Genomic DNA, 19,909 nt, shown 5'->3' on the forward strand with positions numbered 1-19,909 from the left:
CCTTTTACAATGGATAATCAACTTTTATATAATTGGTTTCAAAAAGGGATTAGATATATAGGAGATTGTTTTGAAGGAGGTATATTAATGTCATTTGATCAATTAAAGAATAAATATAAAGTATCAAACAACACTCTTTTTTGTTACTTCCAACTAAGGGCTTATTTAAGAGAAAAATTAGGTCAAACAATGTTATTGCCGAAATCTAATGAAATAGAAACTTTAATTCAAAAAGGAAAGATTAAAAAATTTATTTCTTGTATGTATAACTTGATTCAAAAACAGGCAATTAAACAAGGAGTCCATAAGTCAAGACAAAAATGGGAAAGTGACCTGAATATTAAAATTGAAGAAACAAATTGGTCAAGACTATGTCTTGATAGTATGACAAATACAATAAATGTCTGGTTAAGATTAGTGCAATATAATTTTTTACATCAATTATATATTACACCACAAAAAATAAATACATTAAACCCAACTTTATCCGATCAGTGTTTCCGATGTAACCAAGAAATCGGTACTTTTTTACATTCTACTTGGTCTTGTTCTAAAATTCAACCTTTTTGGACAAATTTAAGAGTTTTATTGGAACACAACTTCCACATAATCCAATATTATTTTTACTAGGCGATATTGAAGGGATAAAACCGAAACCCAAATTGAATAAATATCAGAAAGAATTTATAAAAATTGCACTAGCAGTAGCCAAAAAAGCTATTGCAGTTACCATAGATGTCGGATTATAAGCCGCTACTTTTTTCCCACATTTTGAACAGCTTTGAACACTGCGGCCTTTACTACGGTGCGGCTAATGCATGATATTTTTTCATGCCGCCAAAAACATTTTGCCTCGTAACAGTAGACCAATAAAATTGATGAGTAGTTCACAGAGGTCCAATGAAATTGTACGATAAATCAAGCGCACTTTCACAATTAAATTATTGTAAATCAGTCATTTGTACTCACCCTCATCAACATGGAAAACACTCGAAGAAAAGCATTGTGCTGCCTTTATGGCAGTTATTTAGTTTATAATATTTTCACTTAGTAATTCATTTGTTAGTAATTTCTAAGTTAGAAGTGTTTTAACTATATTTGTTTTCTGTACTACATCGCGGGATGCTATGACGTCACACCCGGTTTCGCCGCGTCTTGTGGGAAAAATGCCGTTTGCGATAAACGGGACGACGGGGGCGAGCGGCGGAGCGGCATTAGATCTGAGCGAACGCTGCTTTTAAGTTAAAGGCGATCAATAACTTTTCCTGGTAGGCTGCAGTATATATATTTTTTACCAGTCGTTAGGAGATATTGGAATGTTGTTCAGTAAAAAAGTATACACAACGTATATTTAAAAGTAGCCGCGTTACAGGCACGGTTCGAAAAAAAGCACTTGCAATATGTATTTGTTTATGTTACCATATGGATTTAATTAAAAGTTAAAAAATCCTCACGTGTAATATCTTTCTGTGTAAATATCTCATATTACAACGTGGGACACCTGCGGCCGAAAATCCGGTGCGGCCTGTACAAGTACAAAATTGATTTTATTTCTAAAATTAGAGCCAGCGGCTTTTAATCAGGTGCGCTCTGTAGTGCGAAATCTACGGTACTTGGAAATCGGATACATATTTAAGTATAGATCGTTGGAAGAAGGAAATTTATAGCTGTATTCCATTTGAAAAAATTACTTATAATTTAAGAGATAAATATGAAACATTTTTGAAAATTTGGTGCCCTTATTTACAAAAGACAGGATTAAATATATAGGTGCTCCGAAGATGAAATAATTGGTTATTTGGGGAAAGAAATATATATACTAAAGTTATTACAAACTCCATGGAGCATGTGGGGATCTTCCGATATCCAGGCACTCTTTCTTTTTTTTCTATAGGGATGTTAGGGGGGGAGGGGTTAAGTGGAGGGGGGAAGGGTATATATATTTTTTTCATATATTTTCTTTTATTTCTGTAATTATTTGAAAACTCAAAAAAAGTTTTTAAAAAAAGATTATTGTAGATTGTATGTAGTTGAATTCCTTACTCGCAAGATGGATTGCTATTCACAGCAGAGGTGATAAATTCAATTGAAACTTCGAGCTGACAGCCGATGATACTTCGAAATTAGTATGGACACTAGAAACTGCAAGTAGGCAGCCAATGATATTTTGAAGTTCATAAAGTCAATACAGCCTTGATTGTTGGGTAAGTTTCACATTTTCCTGTTATCTCACTTGACTACAACTGCCACAGGCTATTTTTGCCTTACTGCAACTTCCACAACATCACGTCAGATTTACCTTCTTCTGCAGGAATTCATTCATACACTTGAAATCGTTGGCACTGGTGATAATTTGTAAGGTGTCCTGCTGCAACTGAATGGGCTCCAGGCCCACGTTACTGATCTTCACACTTCTCCTCCTCTTTACTTTCGGTGATGGTTCTCTGTTCTCCTTAAACTCTTTCCCTCGCTCTGTTCCCAAGTCAGGACTCCTCGGAGGAGTTAGGTTCGGAGGTGAAGGAGCTTGACCTGAATGTGGAAAGTGAAAGTTCAAAAATATCACTAAATTAGTCTCTGCACACCAGTTGAGCTGTCTGCTTTCCATCAACCTTTCAAGATCACGTTATTGAAAGTTATAATCTCAAGAATATGCTTAGGAACATTACACAACAGGAAAGTTGGGAAATGCTTCCTTGCCTGCTTTGAATGCACAAGCTTCCAACTTCAATCACTGATCTAAGTAGAGGCCAAGTGCCACCCCAGAGGAAGAGATCATAAAAACTCCAAGCCTATTGAATTCTTTCATCTGATGCATCTCAGTGGGGATAAATATGCCCTTAATTCCATTCTTTGGTGACAACCAAGAATAACAATAGGCATGTTATTTTAATATTTTGAGCTTTCAACAATTGGTTTATGAACTATTCTCTACCTTTCTCAGTTTTTGCCACATAATAAAAAAAAATACACTTTTCTTTAGCATATATCTTTCAAGACTAGATGTACTTGGTGCTCATTTTATTTCAAACTTCTCACTTTTAAATTGAAATCTTACAATGATAATTCAGAACAATAACATTTTCTTGTAACACCAGAATTTGAATGTATTTGTGCATGTGTATTACCCCTTCATAAACTCACCTATGAGCACAAATATGTTTTCCAGCAAGAAAAATTCCGACAAACTACCAAATTTCAGAATATTAACCATAAAACATGAAGTACAAGTAGTCACAGGAACAGTCTACCGAGCCCTCAGCTCCTTCTCCAACATTCAGCAAGGTGGCTGGTCTTTCATCTCAATGCTACTTTCCTGCACTGACCTTAAATCCTTGATTCCCTTGATACAAAATTTATTAATTTCTTCCTCAAAAATGCTCAGTGACTAAGTTGCCAAGATGTTTTTGGGTGGAAAAACGCAAAGATTCACTGCTCTGAGTTAAGCAATACTTCAGCTAAGTCATGAATGGCTAACCCCTTATTTTGAGAAGGCGACTCCTTTCTCTAGAAAGCCCAGCCGAGGACACCACCCATGTGCCTATCTAGTCGTGCCCTGTCAGAATTGTATGCCTTTCAATGAGATCAACTTGGATTCTTCTAATAATAAAGCCAGTATGCTCAACCCCTCCTCAAAGCACAACTCCCTGCCTCGATCTGGTTAATTTTCACTGCCCTACTGCAATGGTAAGAATATCCTTCAGAGCAGCAACAATTTTTCAGCTTTGATCTAGCCAGGGCCCTCAATTAATTGCAATCAGATTATTCAATAAACTAATTAGCTATTGTCTAACTCTTCAACTAACTTTCAGTAGGGAAGGCAAACAACTTTCAAGACACAAAATACTCACACAACTCAACCAGGACAAAATGCAACTGTGTAGTAGAACGTTCATAATGAATTAACGTTTGGGTTAAATAAACCTGAAAATGTGTGCGTGTGTGAGTAAGAGAGAGAGAGAGGGTCAGAGTGAGAGAGAGAGAATGCATTTGACTACATAACCTGAAATTTGACCAGCATAGTGTTTTCATTCACCGCAAGTACATCCTCCATCACATTGCTACCTTGTTTCCAACCTACATACCTTTTTAAAAGAGTATCAATGCATTGTTTATTCCTTTCCTTTCATTTTATACTTCTTCAGGGGTGTTTTGTAGCATTGATTACCTCCCCAAGATTAACTTCTTTTTTTAAAAATTTTTTTTTTATTAGTTTTTCAAAACATTTTACAAAATTAAAAACCCCAAATCCCAATGAGGAGCATTAATACAGAGCAAGGTTAAGCATACAATATCAATATGCTACAGAGGAAGAGAATTTAACAAAAAAGCACCTAAATTAAAGACAAGTGAGCTTAGTGTCCTCCCCAAACCCCACAACACAAGAAAAAAAAACAATTCCAGACCAACCACCACACAATATAGAGAGTATAAGTCCGGACAGTCAAACTCCCAAACTGTGAATACGCTTAGCAACAGAGGATAATAATGCCTACTACCAGAAAAGAAAGGGAGCTGAAAGCAAGGGACCGAAAAGAAAAAAAAAACCCTAATCAAGAGGAAGGTTATGAAAGTACTCGATAAAAGGCCCCCAGATCTTATGGAACTTTAAATCCGAATTGAGAACTGAATAATGAACGAATATGAGTTTCTTGGAGGAAAGCAATGTCAGCTTTGAGTTGTTTAATATGTGTGAATACCTTCCTCCTTTTAACAGGGTGGTTCAGTCCCTTTGCATTCCAGCTCACAAATTTAAGTGCACTAGCCATTATCAATTACTAATGCATAAAAGGCAGCAGGCATATAAAAAATCAAGCGGTACAATAGCAGTCTGGGAGCAGAGATGTAAACATAGATTCGTAAGGTCAAAATATAAACATGTCCTAAACAATAAAGAAATGTTGGAACTGGAAAAGCCACCCCACCCACACAACCCAAAACTAGACAGCTACCAAAACAAGTAGCTAGCTCTACCAAAGAAATTAACCCAAATACAACTTCCAGATCTGTGTCATTGACAGCAGTTCCGTATAAATGCTATAACAAACAGTAACTAGTTTATGCACTAGGAAACATAACTACAGATTAGAACACCTTCTGCCGAGATATACAACTTAATACAGAGAAAATCGGAAGAAAACCAAAACTAATCTACCCGCGAAATATTATAGAAGGATAAAGTAAGAGAAAGGGAAAAAAAAGGTAAGAAGGAAAAAGAAAAAAAAGAGGAAGGGGAAAATTGTAAATTCAAGACGAGTATTTATCAACCGTTTACCGAGAAGGGAGAAAAAAACATTCAGAGAATGGAAACAAAAAGGGGGTGAAGAAAAGAAAAAGATAAAATAAATAAGTATTTAAAACAGAGGAAAAATAAATCAGCAGTTGAACTGTGAACCGACAAACAGGGAGGCCTTCACTAAAGACTTCAAACCTCCAAAACAAGTTAGATTTAGTTGTAGAACTCTGTAGGTAAAGTTATACAGAGGTGAAAATAGATTACACACACACCAAATCCCGGGAGAGATTGTCAACAGCCTTTAGAGTTTCAGTGAATAATGTCTGAGTGATTCAAGTGAATTCCGAGTCCAGAGAAAGTAATTTTACTACGAGGAGTACTTATCCACCATTTTAGGAAGTCCGATCAGATTCCGAAGATGACTGGATAGCCGGAAGACTTGCCACAAACGCTTCGGCTTCCCTCGCTGATTTGAACCACTTGTATTCCCTGGTATTAAACTTGATTCTTAGGTCAGCAAGATTACGAAAGGAAAGTTTGAAACCACGATCAAAAAGCACTTTCATTACGCCTTTATACTCAGCGCGCATCTTTAAAGTCTGGGGTGCAAAATCTTCCACAAAGCGAATGGTTGTATCCTGGAAAGAAAAAGAGCCTCTGCGACGTGCCTCCACAATCAGACTGTGTTTTACCTGGTATTGATGGAAACACAAGATTACTGGTCGCGGACGGGTGCCCAGAATTCCGGGAGAGACATAGACTCTGTGTGCCCGTTCCAGCTCGGGCGGATTTGGAAGCAGATCCTTCCCGAATATCTCACAGAGAAACTCGGCGAAAAACTTCACGGTTGACCCCTTCTCAGTTGCCTCTGGTAATCCCAGAATTCTGATGTTGCAGCGTCTGCTGCGATTTTCGAGGTCCACCATTTTGGAAAGAAGTTTATTAGATTTTTCCTCTAAGCTGGAACAGAGAGTCTCCAAGTATCGAACCCGAGTTTCTAAAGCTTCAGAAGTCGAATCGATGCGAGATAAGTGTTCAGCATGTTTGTCCACTTTATCGTTGATCCGATCCAGTTTGTCTTCTAGCTGTTTGAAAGCGGTTTTAATTTCCTTTAAGATTTCGTCTCGGAGATTTGCAAGCGCCTCCATCGTCACGCCCGACGAAGTCGTAGTTCCTTTTCTCCCGGATTTAGAACTCTTGCTAGACATTGTAGGTTAGATATATTCACAGGCAAGTAAGAGATACCGAAATAATTCCTATCTAAGCTTTATAAAATGGAGACATTTAGTGCAAAGGTAGCGACAGTAACGGAACAAAAGTTCGGAGCAGCTAAGCAATCGCCATCTTACCGGAAGTCCCCCCAAGATTAACTTCTGAACTCAAATGATGTACTGAGCATGCAAATCGTGTTTAGAAGTAGGCAGCTAATTCACTTGGCCCAGAGGCACTATAAAACTAATAAAGGCACAATGTAAAAGACATAAAATTCAGTCAGTTGCTGGGCTGGATGGGATAAAAGTATTGAAAGAACAAGTTTGATGTTGTGAATGGCATTTTTCACAAATATTACCAAGTTATCTGGTCAGACAACTGGTCTGCAATGCGAGTGTGTATCGATCACTCTTCTCTGTTGCTGGACTCCATGTGGGGTCACCAGAGAAGCCTAATCATGCATCATATGGTGGAATCCACTTCCTTGATTCAGAACTGGTATAAGAACAGAAACTTAATTTGAATAGGGATTCCCAGCCCTGCAGATTCGATTAGTTAAAGCTAAGGTAAACTCAATTACATGTTCATTTTAATTATTCCTTAGTGTTTTGTTTCATGTTTGCTCTTCAGCTTTTAATCTTTTTGAAACAATCTTTCTTTTTAAATGTCTCCAAGTATCACTCATAAAACTGTTTAAAAGTCTCCCGCCTTTAACATACACCAAGGTTCCATCAGGGTCGAAGCTACATAGAATCCATGCCAGAAACCACCAGAATCAAAAACAGTTACTTTCTCCAAGCAAAAACACTGATCAACACCTCTAACCACTAACCCACTCCTCCACACCCCATACCACCACTACTTATCATTTTCTGGAAGTGAAATTAATCCATCTTGAATCCCCAGTTTGCCACTCGTTAAAAATATTCCTGGGGTCCACTAAAACCTTGCTCTATCTCCTAGGACCATAGGGTCTTCTCATTCATTTTTCCTCATTCAACACAGCTTAATGGACAGCAGGTCAAACTACACCACAACTCTGTTCATAAAGTTCAGAACCACTGCCATATATAATGAAATTTGTTGTTTTAAAGCAGCAGTTCATTGCAATAGATAATAAAAATCTATAAACTACAGTGTATACTGTATATAAAAACAATTAAGTAAGTAGTGCAAAGAGGAAGGAAAACAGTGAGGTAGTGGTCATGGGTTCATTGTCTATTCAGAAATCTGATAACACAGGGGAGGAAGCTGTACCCAAAACATTGTTTAAGGTTAGAGCCAGAAAACTGAGTTTAAGTTTTGCTGAGCAAAACCAATGGGTAGACATCAACTCCTATCCGTGCGATTCAGCTGCCCAAGTTCAGGCAACTTGACCTTTATTGCATTTCTAATGTTCATCAGTTTGTATGGAGTATCATGAAATAAAAAAGTTGTTGACAATCATTTGAAGCCATTTCTACTTCACTGTGGATAAATAATATAGAACAACAAGATCAGCCTCAGGCAAAAAGAAACTGATGGAAAAATTGATTATAGCTTTATGTCGTCTTTGACAGTGAATGTAAAAAGATGAACAAAAGCTTCACACCCTACTTTGGGTTGATAATTCTCAATATTGCAGGCAAAGTTTTGCAAATTAGTTTAAACATTTGCTTTTTCCAGTGGTTCAGATAGATGTGTACAGTATGGTACCCCAAAGAAAACAGGAGTTAAACCCACGTCCTGGTCATTGTTCTCCCTCACATCACCAAACATATACATGGCATTCGTATCACTTTGTGCAAAAGTGCTACAAGTAAACAAAATATAATCACAATTCTGTAACAATAATCATACTCCAAAGTACAGGATGAATAGTGAAGGATTTCTGAAAAATGCACAGTGCTGGACAAAAGCCAACTGTTATTTTAAATGAGTCATTTACGTTTACCTTTCAATGAACACTCTCTTCCTTCTGGCAGTGGTAGACTGAGTGAGGTTTCACTTGGTTTAAGTTCTCGATGCCACTGTGGTCCCTGGACATCTTGATCTATACTCAGTTCCTGCAGCTCTGACTGAGTGGCCAGTTTCTCTTTCAACAATTTCTTTTCCCCTTGTTTTTTATTTCCCCAGAATCTCATTCGACCCTTCGAAGCTCTACATTTAGAAATCAAAGAACAGGAAAATATACATTAACTTAGATCACAGACCACCAAGAGGGCCACAGCCTTGTCATCTGGAGCCTTGTGTGCTTCAAAGACCCGGAGAGCTATGTTGGCTGGCGTCAGGGCTTTCTCCTTTGGCACTTGGTCAGGTCACCCATGCCAAACAGGTCAAAGGGTAGAGGCCACACTAAGAGTGTCCAGGTTCGGGGTTTAGTTCAGGGCTAACAACCCGGACTGGCAAAAAAATGGTTACAGAAACAGCAATGAAAAGCCCTTCCACATCTGAGTGTGACAGTATTCCTGAGTCTCCACTTGGGACTTGCATGACGTCAGGTTCTGACGAAGGGTCTCGGCCCGAAACGTCGACAGTGCTTCTTCCCATAGATGCTGCCTGGCCTGCTGCGTCCCACCAGCATTTTGTGTGTGTTTCTCTAGCATTTTGTGTGTCTTACTCTGGATTTCCAGCACCTGCAGACTCTTGTGTTTGTGTGTTACTAATTGTTATTCTTTTCAGTCATAAATTTAGCTTCTTCACCAACATCTATGTCCACAGCAGAAAAAGCAATTCATGGCTGCAGATCATATCCCTTTCAGTGATAAACGGGGAGTATTAAAATATTGCCAGTTGCTATAATCATAGGTTTTACATAATAACACTACAGATATGGAAGAGTCCTAGAATTTAAGGTGACTAGTTAATCTGAAGTAAATATATCTAGCTTGCCCTTGTTTCCAACTAGATGATTGATCCCAGGTATTAAGGACAAGTGTGACTGATAACTGATTGGAACTGGGAAAGGTGCAGAGCTCACTCTACATTAACAGGAAATTCAGGAAAAGAAAAGAAACAAAACTTGTGCCTTTTGTTCACCTGAATTTCAAGATTTGGGTTGAAGCATAGCAGAATGTCCTGTTTATTGCAAATTTAAATGAAAGTTTAAAACTCAGCAAACATTTTTAAATGCTTTTCTTAATGCAAATTTAGAAATATTTTCCAATATTAGAACTATTAGTCATGTCCTCAGAGTGAACATATTTACAGTATAAGCACAAGAAATTCTGAAGATGCTGGAAATCCAGAGTAACACACACAAAATGCTGGAGGAACTCAGCAGGTCAGGCAGCATCTATGGAGAGGAATAAACATCCAATGTTTCAGGCTGAGACCCTTCATCATGACTGCTGAATATTCTATCTCTCCTCCAACTAAAACTAAAGACAAGATCGGGAGAAATAACTTGCAATGCTTCCCTCTCCATCAGACTTGAGGAGGAACTGGAGAATTTTAAATATCACCAAATCACAATAAAACTTCTTGTCTTTTTTACCTGCCATCTGAGATGTTACTCTTTTGAGTAGAGTCCAATCTGCCCAGTTCATCTTGTGATTGTGCTTTGTGCAGTTTCTTTTGGTCTCCGCTTCTAGTAGATTGCATCTGCAACACAGAGTACAAGCTAGTACTACTGAGGTCATAGACAGTTTTTCCCTACAGTTGATTTGGTGGCTCACTGATACAATAAAAAAACAAGGGTTATTTTTGCAGAATTCTACATTCAAATGCATTTTGGTCAATGGAATCAAATAAATAAATATACTATGCAAAGACGTGACGATACAGTTACATCATCTCATAAAAGCAAGACTTTGATATCAGTGAAGCAAATTTGAAATAAAAACATCATTTTAATGATATGTGTCAATTTGTAGGCACTTCGCTACAAATAACTTTTGTAAATCAGTAAAAGGTTTATCTCAACTGATGTGAAAGGTCACCTCATCTTCAAATCACTAACTATATCAGGTCCATCTAAAAGACTGAAAAAATTTCATATACATTGAAGTTAAAAACTCATGGCAAAGTTTCCAGGTACTTACAGGATGTAGAGATGGGCCTGTGCATAGATGAAAGACGAGTTCTGCTCAAACCACATGTTCATCTTGGCAAAACTAAAACTTGCTTTACAGTGCATTACAGTGAGGCTGAGAGCCAAGTGACATATTCAAACATGAAAATAACTCAATGTACTTATTTTTATGCAATTATTGTGTAACATTTTATGTTTATGCTTTTATTGAAGAAATGTGTATCATTTCGTGAAAAAGTGGGTGGGAAAAAAATTGAGGAATTGCAGAGCTTCTGTGATATCTGAAGTTAAGTAAGGACCATGCAATGAAAACATTTAAGCACAATGGAACCCTTCCTCACTTAACTTTTCTATGTTGTGCTAGAATGAATAGCTGCTAATGAGTGAGTAAAATATTTCAGTTGAGACTTTCATGTGGTTTTATAAATTGAATACATGAAAAGACGGGTAATTTGCAAAATTTGACAACAGGCCCATTTTATATCTATGCAAAGTTAACCAAGAAAAATCTTTAAGATGGCAGCAAAATACAAGAATGAAATTTATAGAATTAGTGGCAGACAGGTTCATTTCCATTGCTGAAGAAGCCTCCATAGCTTCAATGAGGCCAACTTCCAAAAGAAAGCAAACCTGAAGTTGCAAAGTTAATTTGCTAGTTACCAACATGTTACTTCGCAGAAAATAATGTACATCCAGAAAATTAAAACATTTAACATTTAATATAGAAAGTAAAAGGCTCAGAAACACACTGAAATAACATTTTAAATATCTTTTGGCAAGAAAATATGAGTGGATGAGGAACTGACATATTGAACAATGCACCACCTAGAGTAACTTGGTCTCACGTCTGCATCAAGTTTGCGCATCAATGCTCAAGTAATATTGACTTGATTATTGACTTCCATGACCCTAATCTATTGGAAATAATGAGGATTAAACAACCAGGTCTGCAACTTCAGGTTTCCTTCAAGGAAATTAGGAGTATCTGTGTACGAGGAGACCAGGTTCAAATGGGTTGTATACATATGGAGGTGACTGATTCAAATTGATATCTTCATATTCTCTGTCAATTACAGGAGGCACACATGAGCAAGATAGATCAACTGGTTGTGTGGTGTCACAGCAACAGCATTGCATGCCACATCAGTAAGGCCAAGGAATTGATTGTGGACTACATGAAGAGGAAATAGAGGGAACACACACCAGTCCTCACTGAGGGATTAGCAGCTTCAAGTTTCTGGGTGTCATCATCTGTGAGGTTCTATCCTGGGCCCAATATATTAATGCAAAGAAGGCACAATAGAGGCTATATTTCATTAGGGGTTTGAGGAGAATTGTTATGTCACAAATCTCTCCAGATATACTGTGAAGTGTTCTCTAACTGGTTGCATCACCATCTGCTATGGAGAGGCCATTGCACAGGATCAGATAAAACTGCAGAAAATTGTAAACTCAGATAGTTCCTTCATGGGCACCAACTTACCTAGAAACCAGGAAATGCCTCAAAAAGGTGGCATCCATCATTATGGACCCCCATCACCTAGGACATTCCCTCTTCTCATTGCTATCAACAAGATGTTGGTACAGGAGTCTGAAGACACACCCTCAATGTTTCAGAAACAGCTTCTGCCCCACTATCATATTTCTTAACACTACCTCAGTATCTTTGCCCTCTCTTTTTGCACTACCTATTTAATTTTCCTTTTTATACGTAAGCTTCTTATTGTAATTTATTGTTTTTATCATTACGTATTGCAATGTACTGCTGTTGCAAAACAACAAATTTCACAACAAAGTCTGAATAAGGTAAAATTACGTTTTGTATTCTTTTTGTAAATGTTAACTATAACGCATTTTCTTTGACAGCTGTTTAAATTATCATCTAACTCGCTTGAAGTATAATCTGAACAAAGCACAAACATCTACAATGAAATAAAGGGAAGTTTAATAACAATGCATCAAAGAACATGAGAGCTCATGGGGGCCTGAGGGTGGCGCTGTATCATCAGGAGCATCTCAGAACTCGTCCATGCCACTGAAAATTGTATGCAGATGTCAGCAGATCTGAATTTAGAGAGGGGAAAACAGATTTTTATTGTTCTAATGAAGTGATATTGTTGAAACTGAGTATATAATAATGAATATATTAACAATGAATTACAATACTATGCACAAGTCTTAAGCACAAGTAATAACATTCTGTAAAGCAAAGAAGCTTTCAAAAATTATGAAATGAAAAGTTTCTAAATATCAAAAAGTTCATCCTTTGCCTTAAGAGTTACATCAATTCTCTTGGGTACACCGTCGTGCAGTTTTATAAGAAAATTGGCTGGTAGGCTGTTCCAAGCATCTTGAAGAACTTGTCACAGTTCTTCTGCAGATTTGCTCTCTCAGGTATACCAGACAGCCTCGATGTTGAGATCAGGGCTTTGTGGAGGCCATACCATCTGCTGCAGAACTCCTTGTTCTTGTTTTTGCTGGAGATGGTCTTTATGACCTTGGCTGTGCATTTGGGATCATTGTCCTGCTGCAGAATGAAGTTGGGACCGATCAGACGTCTCCCTGATAGTATGTGCGATGGATGAGAATATGCTCGTACTTCTCAGCATTGAGGATCCCATTAATTTTGACCAGATCACCAACTCCATTTGCAGAAATGCATCAAGCCTACAAGGAGCCTCCACTGCGCTTCACTGTTGGCTGCAGACACTCATCCATATAGCGCTCTCCAGCTCTTCTACAGACAAAACTGCCTCCTGTTTGAACCAAAAATTTCAAATTTTGAGTTGTCAGCCTAGAGCATTTGTTGCCATTGTTCAGCAACCCAATCCTTGAGTTTTTGTGCAACAGTGAATCTCTTGGCTTTGTTTCCACTTTGGAAGAATGGTTGTTTGGCAGCAACTTTTCCACGAAGACCACTTCTGACAAGACTTCTCCAGATTGTAGACGGATGTACTTGAGTTCCAGTGATTTCTGAATTCAGAGCTGTTAGCAGTGCTGGACTTCATCCAATTTAGAAGGAATGTCACTTTGAAAGACCTCTCGTTTGCTGCACTCAGTTTCTGTGACTGACTACTACATTTCTGGTCCTCAGCCTTGCTGTTTCTTTGTGCTTCTTCAGAAGAGCTTGAACAACACAACTTGAAACTCCTGTCTGCTACAAAATTTCTGCTTCAGAGAGATCTTGCTGATGCAAGATGACCACTTTGTGTCTTGCTGCTATGCTCACTCTTGCCATGGTGTAAGAATTGATGATTTGAGAGTTAAGCTGTCACATCTGCTACACGCTCGCCTTTTAGTTTGGTTGTCCTTCACCCAGTTTGATTCCTTCTACACTTTCTTTTTCAGTTAATCGGTTTAGTTTATTCAAATCACTATGTCATTGATCACTAGCATCCTGTTTGTTACCTTTGTTTAAGCGTACACTCGGCTATATATCTACAAGTAATCAGTTTTTTTAAACTTGAAAAGTGGTTTATTACTTAATATGTTACTTTCTTTAAAGAATTTCTCTAACATTAATTTTTTGGAAAATGAATATGTGGACATCTAAACTTTCTTTTCTACTGACACACTAATGCAGAAAACAAAACAAACATCTAAAACAAAATTTGTATTAAAAAATCTAGGGTGCCTGAGACACAGCACTGTATATTTATTAACTACTTTGTTTTATGAGCTGTGTGTGATATATGTTTTGTGGATGCAGTGGTCCAGAGGATTGTTGTTTCATTTGGTTGTATATATGTAGTCAGGTGATCATAGACTTGAACCTGATTTTTTTTATAATTATGTTGACACAAATTTGAAATGTACCTCAATGCTATTATTTGTGAATCAATAATGAACATTTTCTCCTATATCGCTAACTTTCTCACATTGCACAATACAGCTTTTCAAAAACTCAAGGAGCAGCACTTACTTATGTTACAGATTTTAATTTTAAGGAACAGTACTCTTGCATAAATCCACAGACACGTTGCTCTTTTCATAATGCACTTCCCTGGTCCTGCACTTCTTTCCCACACAAATTGTTGCAACCCAACTCCACACAAGATTCTAAACGTAACTCCCAACAAAAGCAAAACCAATTTATTGGGAGGGAAGTTCAAGACAAGATGGGGAAATGCACTAGGGAAAGTACAATGTGTGTTTATAAAAGTGATTCTGTTAGAACTCTCTAAACTCTTGTTTCTATGGATATCAGATTTACCCAAAAAGAAACAATAACCTCTGGAGCTTCAAGATTCCTCTCCAAAAATGTTAAAGGTTTATAATGGATATTATTTAATATTACAATGATAAGAGAACTGCAAGACCTATCTATTCCACCCCCACTCAACATTGCATAAACATTCTTTTTCAAGCACTCTGAGGCAATTGAAAACCATGGGCCCTTATTACCTCCAATTCCATCTAAGAGGTCATTATTATCAGATGAATAAAGTATAATGAATGGTGGGAGACTTTCAAGAGTCCAACTGCAAATAACGTCCTTCAAGTGTACCAAGGGAAACCATCAGCTATATTACTTCTGATTGATCAAACTGTGGTGGCAGGAGGTCACAGTTTAAGGTGATGAATTAAGAATATCCAACAAGAAACACACAAAATATAAAGTTCAGCTATTGATGAGTTAGTGAACATTTCATCTCCAGTGTTACATTAATCACATTATAGAATGTGTTTTGAACCATACTTCAGCAGTTCATTAATCTTCTCCAGTGATGAAACTAAGTTGGTCAACTCATTTTATTAAGACATACGATGGTGGACATTGCTTGCTTTAACTGAATTCTAAGTTTCTGGGTGACTGGCAACTTTACTTGAAAAGCCAAAAATATTGCTTTTTATCCTCCTTTATATGGGCATCTGTTAGTCTCATGAGACCATGGATTTGCACCTTGGAAGGTTTCCAGGGCGCAGGCCTGGGCAGGGTTGTCTGGGAGAGCGGCAGTTGCCCATGCTGCAAGCCTTCCCCTCTCCACGCCACCGATGTTGTCCAAGGGAAGGGCACTAGGACCCAAGCAGCTTGGCACCGGTGTCATCGCAGAGCAATGTGTGGTTAAGTGTCTTGCTCAAGGACACAACACGCTGCTTCAGCTGAGGCTCAAAACAGTGACCTTCAGATCACTAGACCGATGCCTTATCCACTAGGTCACGCGCCAACACTATTTTTCCCTTTAGCAGCCCAATATCCATTGAACTGGTGCAACCAGACACCCGACAATCCAAGTTTATTAACATCTTATCACTTACTCCACTGAGACCTACACTTTCAACTTGATCATGAGCTGCTATTAGAAAGGAAATTATTGTAACAATTGTTTTCCTGGTACAATTTCCAAATAGTCATCAACGTTGACTCTGTTTTTAAAAAATACTTGTAGGAGTTATATTGTGAAGCATCTACGCACAAGGGCCTTTCATTCACTCTTATACACATTACAATCCATGTGCAGCAGCAATACTCGTCCCCAGGTTACAGATCATCAGTGACACTATCACATATGCAAGAAAATTAAAAAAATTAACTTTTTCATTTTACCGATGTTGCCTGATCTGCTCTACTTTTTCAGCATTTAGTGTTTTTGTGTGAACAAAGAAAGCAATTTGCAAGCTGTAACGGCATGAGGGTAAGGGGGTGGATAAGGGGAGTCAGACATGGGCATCACCATACACTCCTGAACGAATCTGATACGTCAAAATAAAACCCTCAGTCAATATATGACATACCTTGGAAGAAACTGTTTGATAATCTTGGATAGAAAATTAAAACAGCAAACTAAATGAAAAACATCCATAAGAGACACTTCATAAAAATATTCACAATTATACTGATAGTTCACACTTATTTAAAAAAATATAAACAAAAATTCTCAGCACTTATTTATAAAGTCAATACAAAACTGCCAGGGAAAGAAGAATAAAGGCAGTAGCATCTAGCCACCCCACATGCTGTTAATAAAACTGAAATATTAGAATATAGATTGATTGGAGCCATTAATTATGAAGAAAGCAAAGTAAATATGCAAACTAATGCAGTGCAATTAGGTAAGTTATGGCATGCAATAATCTGGTAAATAAGGATGACTAGGTGAATACTGTGATGGCCATCACAACTCAGGGAAGTAGAAGGGGCTAGTGTAGAAAATCACCTTAGTAACAGAATGGCCCATATCCAGTTCAATAACAGCATGACCAGATAATCTACAGTTTAGCAGGGATTTCCAGAGCAATAAAAGGAAACACTCAATCACATTCAGAAGAACCTTTCTTTATGTATCCTTCATTTTGTGGACTGTCTCTCTTGAAAATGTCAAACCTTGCTGGGTTAAATCCTTTGGGTTGCTGCAGTAATTAATATTTCACTTGTGAAGTGAGTTCTTGCCTCATAGTTAACCAAGTGTATCACTGAAATAGAGTTCCTTCCAATCTTCATAACATGCTCTATCAAAATTAGATGTGAAGAAGGTCCACCTTGCTCTCTCCATTTTACCCCAATCTATGCCGAGTTATTGTTTGGGTTGAAATGAGCAACGCCAGCATCAGTAAGACTCAGTTGTCACTTCTAAACGTCAGCTCAAAACCTATTTATTTAACATGGCTTTTAAATAATGTCTTTATTTTCATCTTTATTTTTATTTTCATATTTATACTTTTATTCCATTGAACTACATCATCTGTATGGAAAGTGATCTATAAATTAAGTTATTATTTTTATTATTAGTTGAGTAACTTAAAACAGCAAGTGAATGCTTCTGGAGCTGAGCAACTGAAATGGGATGCACCGAAATATTTTAATGTAAGTCTGCTAGTCAAATTAGTAAAACCTACAGAGTAGAAAATATGTTGAATTTCAGGCAATGGACTAAATGTGTGTGATAATGTGTGATTATTCTGGAGTACCAACACAATTTTGTGCAGCTTCAGAATTGAGAAAAGGGCCTAAAACGCAACAATCTCAGGATTCTATATTTCAAAAGGAACTCCAGAAATAAAAACAGAAAGCATTGTGAATACTCAGCAGGTCAGTGTGAGAGGTCATCAAACTGAAATGTTAGCTCTGTTTCTCTCTTCACAGAAGCTGCCTGCTGAGTATTTCCAGAATTTCCTGTTTTTATTTCATATTTCTGGAGATGTTTTATATGTATATTCTGCAGGAATCCATCTCAATACTGGTCACTTGGGTGTTGAATTCAGAGATCCGGCAGTAAAATCTGCAATTTATTAAAATAAATCCTACTCAATAAATATAATGTGGGATGTGCTTATTATATCTCAATCTGCTGAAATACAATTGTACCATTGTCAATAATGCAACTAATATTCTGCATGACAAACTGAAAAATCGTTTGGGTTAAGAACATTAAAGACTGTGCATAAAAATAAAACTGCAGTACACAACACAGTGGACATGAGACAGGAATCCACAGGATAAGCCGCTGTGCTAATGAATTGAGTGTTACCTTCTAAAATCTGAAAGGTGGGGAAGTTAAGCAGTTCCAGATGTCAGTATTGCTTTCTACTCCATAGTAAGGGTTAGCAAAGAGATGCTCCCAAGATTTGCCTCACACCCAACTGGCCATAATTTATTTACCATTTCTGAGTCACTGTAACAGGCCTGTCCGGCACTGTCCTTGGGCCTCAGCTCAGATCTAGGTTGGCTGGGGGAGAGAGGGGGCTCAATGGAGGGGTCATCATACTCCTCTTCCTCAGTCTCGCCCTCCCCTTCAGCGTTACAGCTTCTAGTCAAGAAATCAGAGCGGGTCCGCGCCATGCGGGCTCTCTTTTTGTGCACTGGTCTTGCAACCTGATTGACCGAACAACACACAAAAATCAAAACACGTAACAATGAGGACAGCATCCCAATGACGCACTGGATCACCGTAAGCCTCGAGGAAAACTACACAAAACACACTAATAAAAAGACAGGTTATAGTAGTGAAGAATATAAATATTGCAAGAGGTCAAAGCCATTGCTAAATTTAACAAAAACATATTTAGATCTCTGCAGGACTAAGAACATACAGCTGCAGCATTAACTTAAAGAAGTCAGAGATTTTCAAGCTGGATAGCATTTCTATTGAATTCATGATGGCTCCTTCCTACAATCACCACCCTGCAGTTTCTGTTGGAATGTTAAGTTAGAGTAATGGGACAGAACTGTGCTTTGATACAATATCTCCCCACTCCTGTTGCCCCCACCCATACCCACAACAGTCAAAGACTGATAACCCCCAATAAACTATTTGGTAGTAACTGCAGGAAGGTGGTTGTCACCTAACCCAGTTTGCTTCATCAGGGTATAGGGCATGGGTGAAAAAAATAAAGAAACAAAATAAAAGATTGAATCTTTTTATGCTTCTTATGAAAACTCAAGTGTAAAGGTGGATTGAGTACAATAAATCTTAAGGTTGAATCGTGGTCTTGTTAGGTTCTGCAGTTGGACACTTTACAAGATTTAATTTAAATAAATCTCATTCACCACAGTCTTGTGCTCTCTTAACCAACGGATTCATCATACCCTGAACTTCATAATCTAACAAAGAGATTTAAATTGCTTACATCAGTTATTTTTGGCTGTGACATTTTCACCATCTTTTCTCTGAAAGCTTCATCGTCTTTGGAAAAAGTTGGATATTTTTCCAGATTCACATAATCTTTGTCAATACTGTAAAATAAAAGATTAACCTTATTTGTTACATATACATTAAAACAACAATACAGAGTGAAGTGCGTTGTTTGCAGCCACTTACTAACCCTAGTCCTTTGGGCTGTGGGAGGAAACTGTAACACTCGAAGAAAACATGTAGCCATGGGAGGAACATACAAACACTGGGAATATGATCCCGATCTTACAGCTGGTGCTCTAAAACAGAATGCTAACTGCTAAGCTACTGTGCGTCTTAATATTAATTTGTCATTGATATTAATGATAAATAATACCCAAATACACCAAGGACACAAACAATCGGGATCAATGGTCAAAGAAAAACACAATGACCATCACATGACTACATACACAACAACTAGTGTCAATTTACATACATATAATACTATATACATGGTGGATCGGTTAATTGGGCCATTGGTTAAATGGGGCAGACGATTATTTGGCACAATTCTTAAAGGACAAGAACTAAATTGTTAAAATAGCCAGAATTCCCTTTGAATATTTGGGACACCACACAGCTTAATTGGGGCAGAAGACTGTTGCCAAACAGTTCCTAACTATCGTCAGTCACACACAGGCTGTCAGATTTTACACTGTGCATACAACAATCAGTTTTTAAAATAGTGTCATTTGTTTAGGTTTGTGCTCAAAAAGCAGTGATTTTTCTCACTGATAGTTGGCGAGAAATGAGCATTAAGACAAGTCGGAACTGCTTTCCTCACTGCTGTTTCAAACATTCAGGCTTGGAGATGCCAGAAATGATCAGGAGTGAAAT

General features: G+C 37.7%; 1 protein-coding gene across 6 annotated transcripts in view; it reads right to left on the bottom strand.

The window, feature by feature from the left end:
- myo9aa (myosin IXAa) overlaps window positions 1-19,909 on the bottom strand; it is a 354,781-nt gene that overhangs the window by 51,518 nt on the left and 283,354 nt on the right. For 5 of the 6 annotated variants that reach the window (XM_073024759.1, XM_073024757.1, XM_073024756.1 and 2 more), the window contains 5 exons: window positions 19,026-19,131; window positions 18,058-18,270; window positions 9,921-10,027; window positions 8,379-8,584; window positions 2,300-2,529 (listed from right to left, as the gene is read on the bottom strand). In XM_073024759.1, coding sequence (XP_072880860.1) covers window positions 2,300-2,529; window positions 8,379-8,584; window positions 9,921-10,027; window positions 18,058-18,270; window positions 19,026-19,131 — 862 coding nt within the window. The remainder of the gene's footprint in view (window positions 1-2,299; window positions 2,530-8,378; window positions 8,585-9,920; window positions 10,028-18,057; window positions 18,271-19,025; window positions 19,132-19,909) is intronic. The other variant, XM_073024760.1, reaches the window with a different exon arrangement.

Source organism: Hemitrygon akajei, chromosome 21 (genome assembly GCF_048418815.1).
Source record: "Hemitrygon akajei chromosome 21, sHemAka1.3, whole genome shotgun sequence".
In the NCBI taxonomy this organism is placed as follows: domain Eukaryota; kingdom Metazoa; phylum Chordata; class Chondrichthyes; order Myliobatiformes; family Dasyatidae; genus Hemitrygon; species Hemitrygon akajei.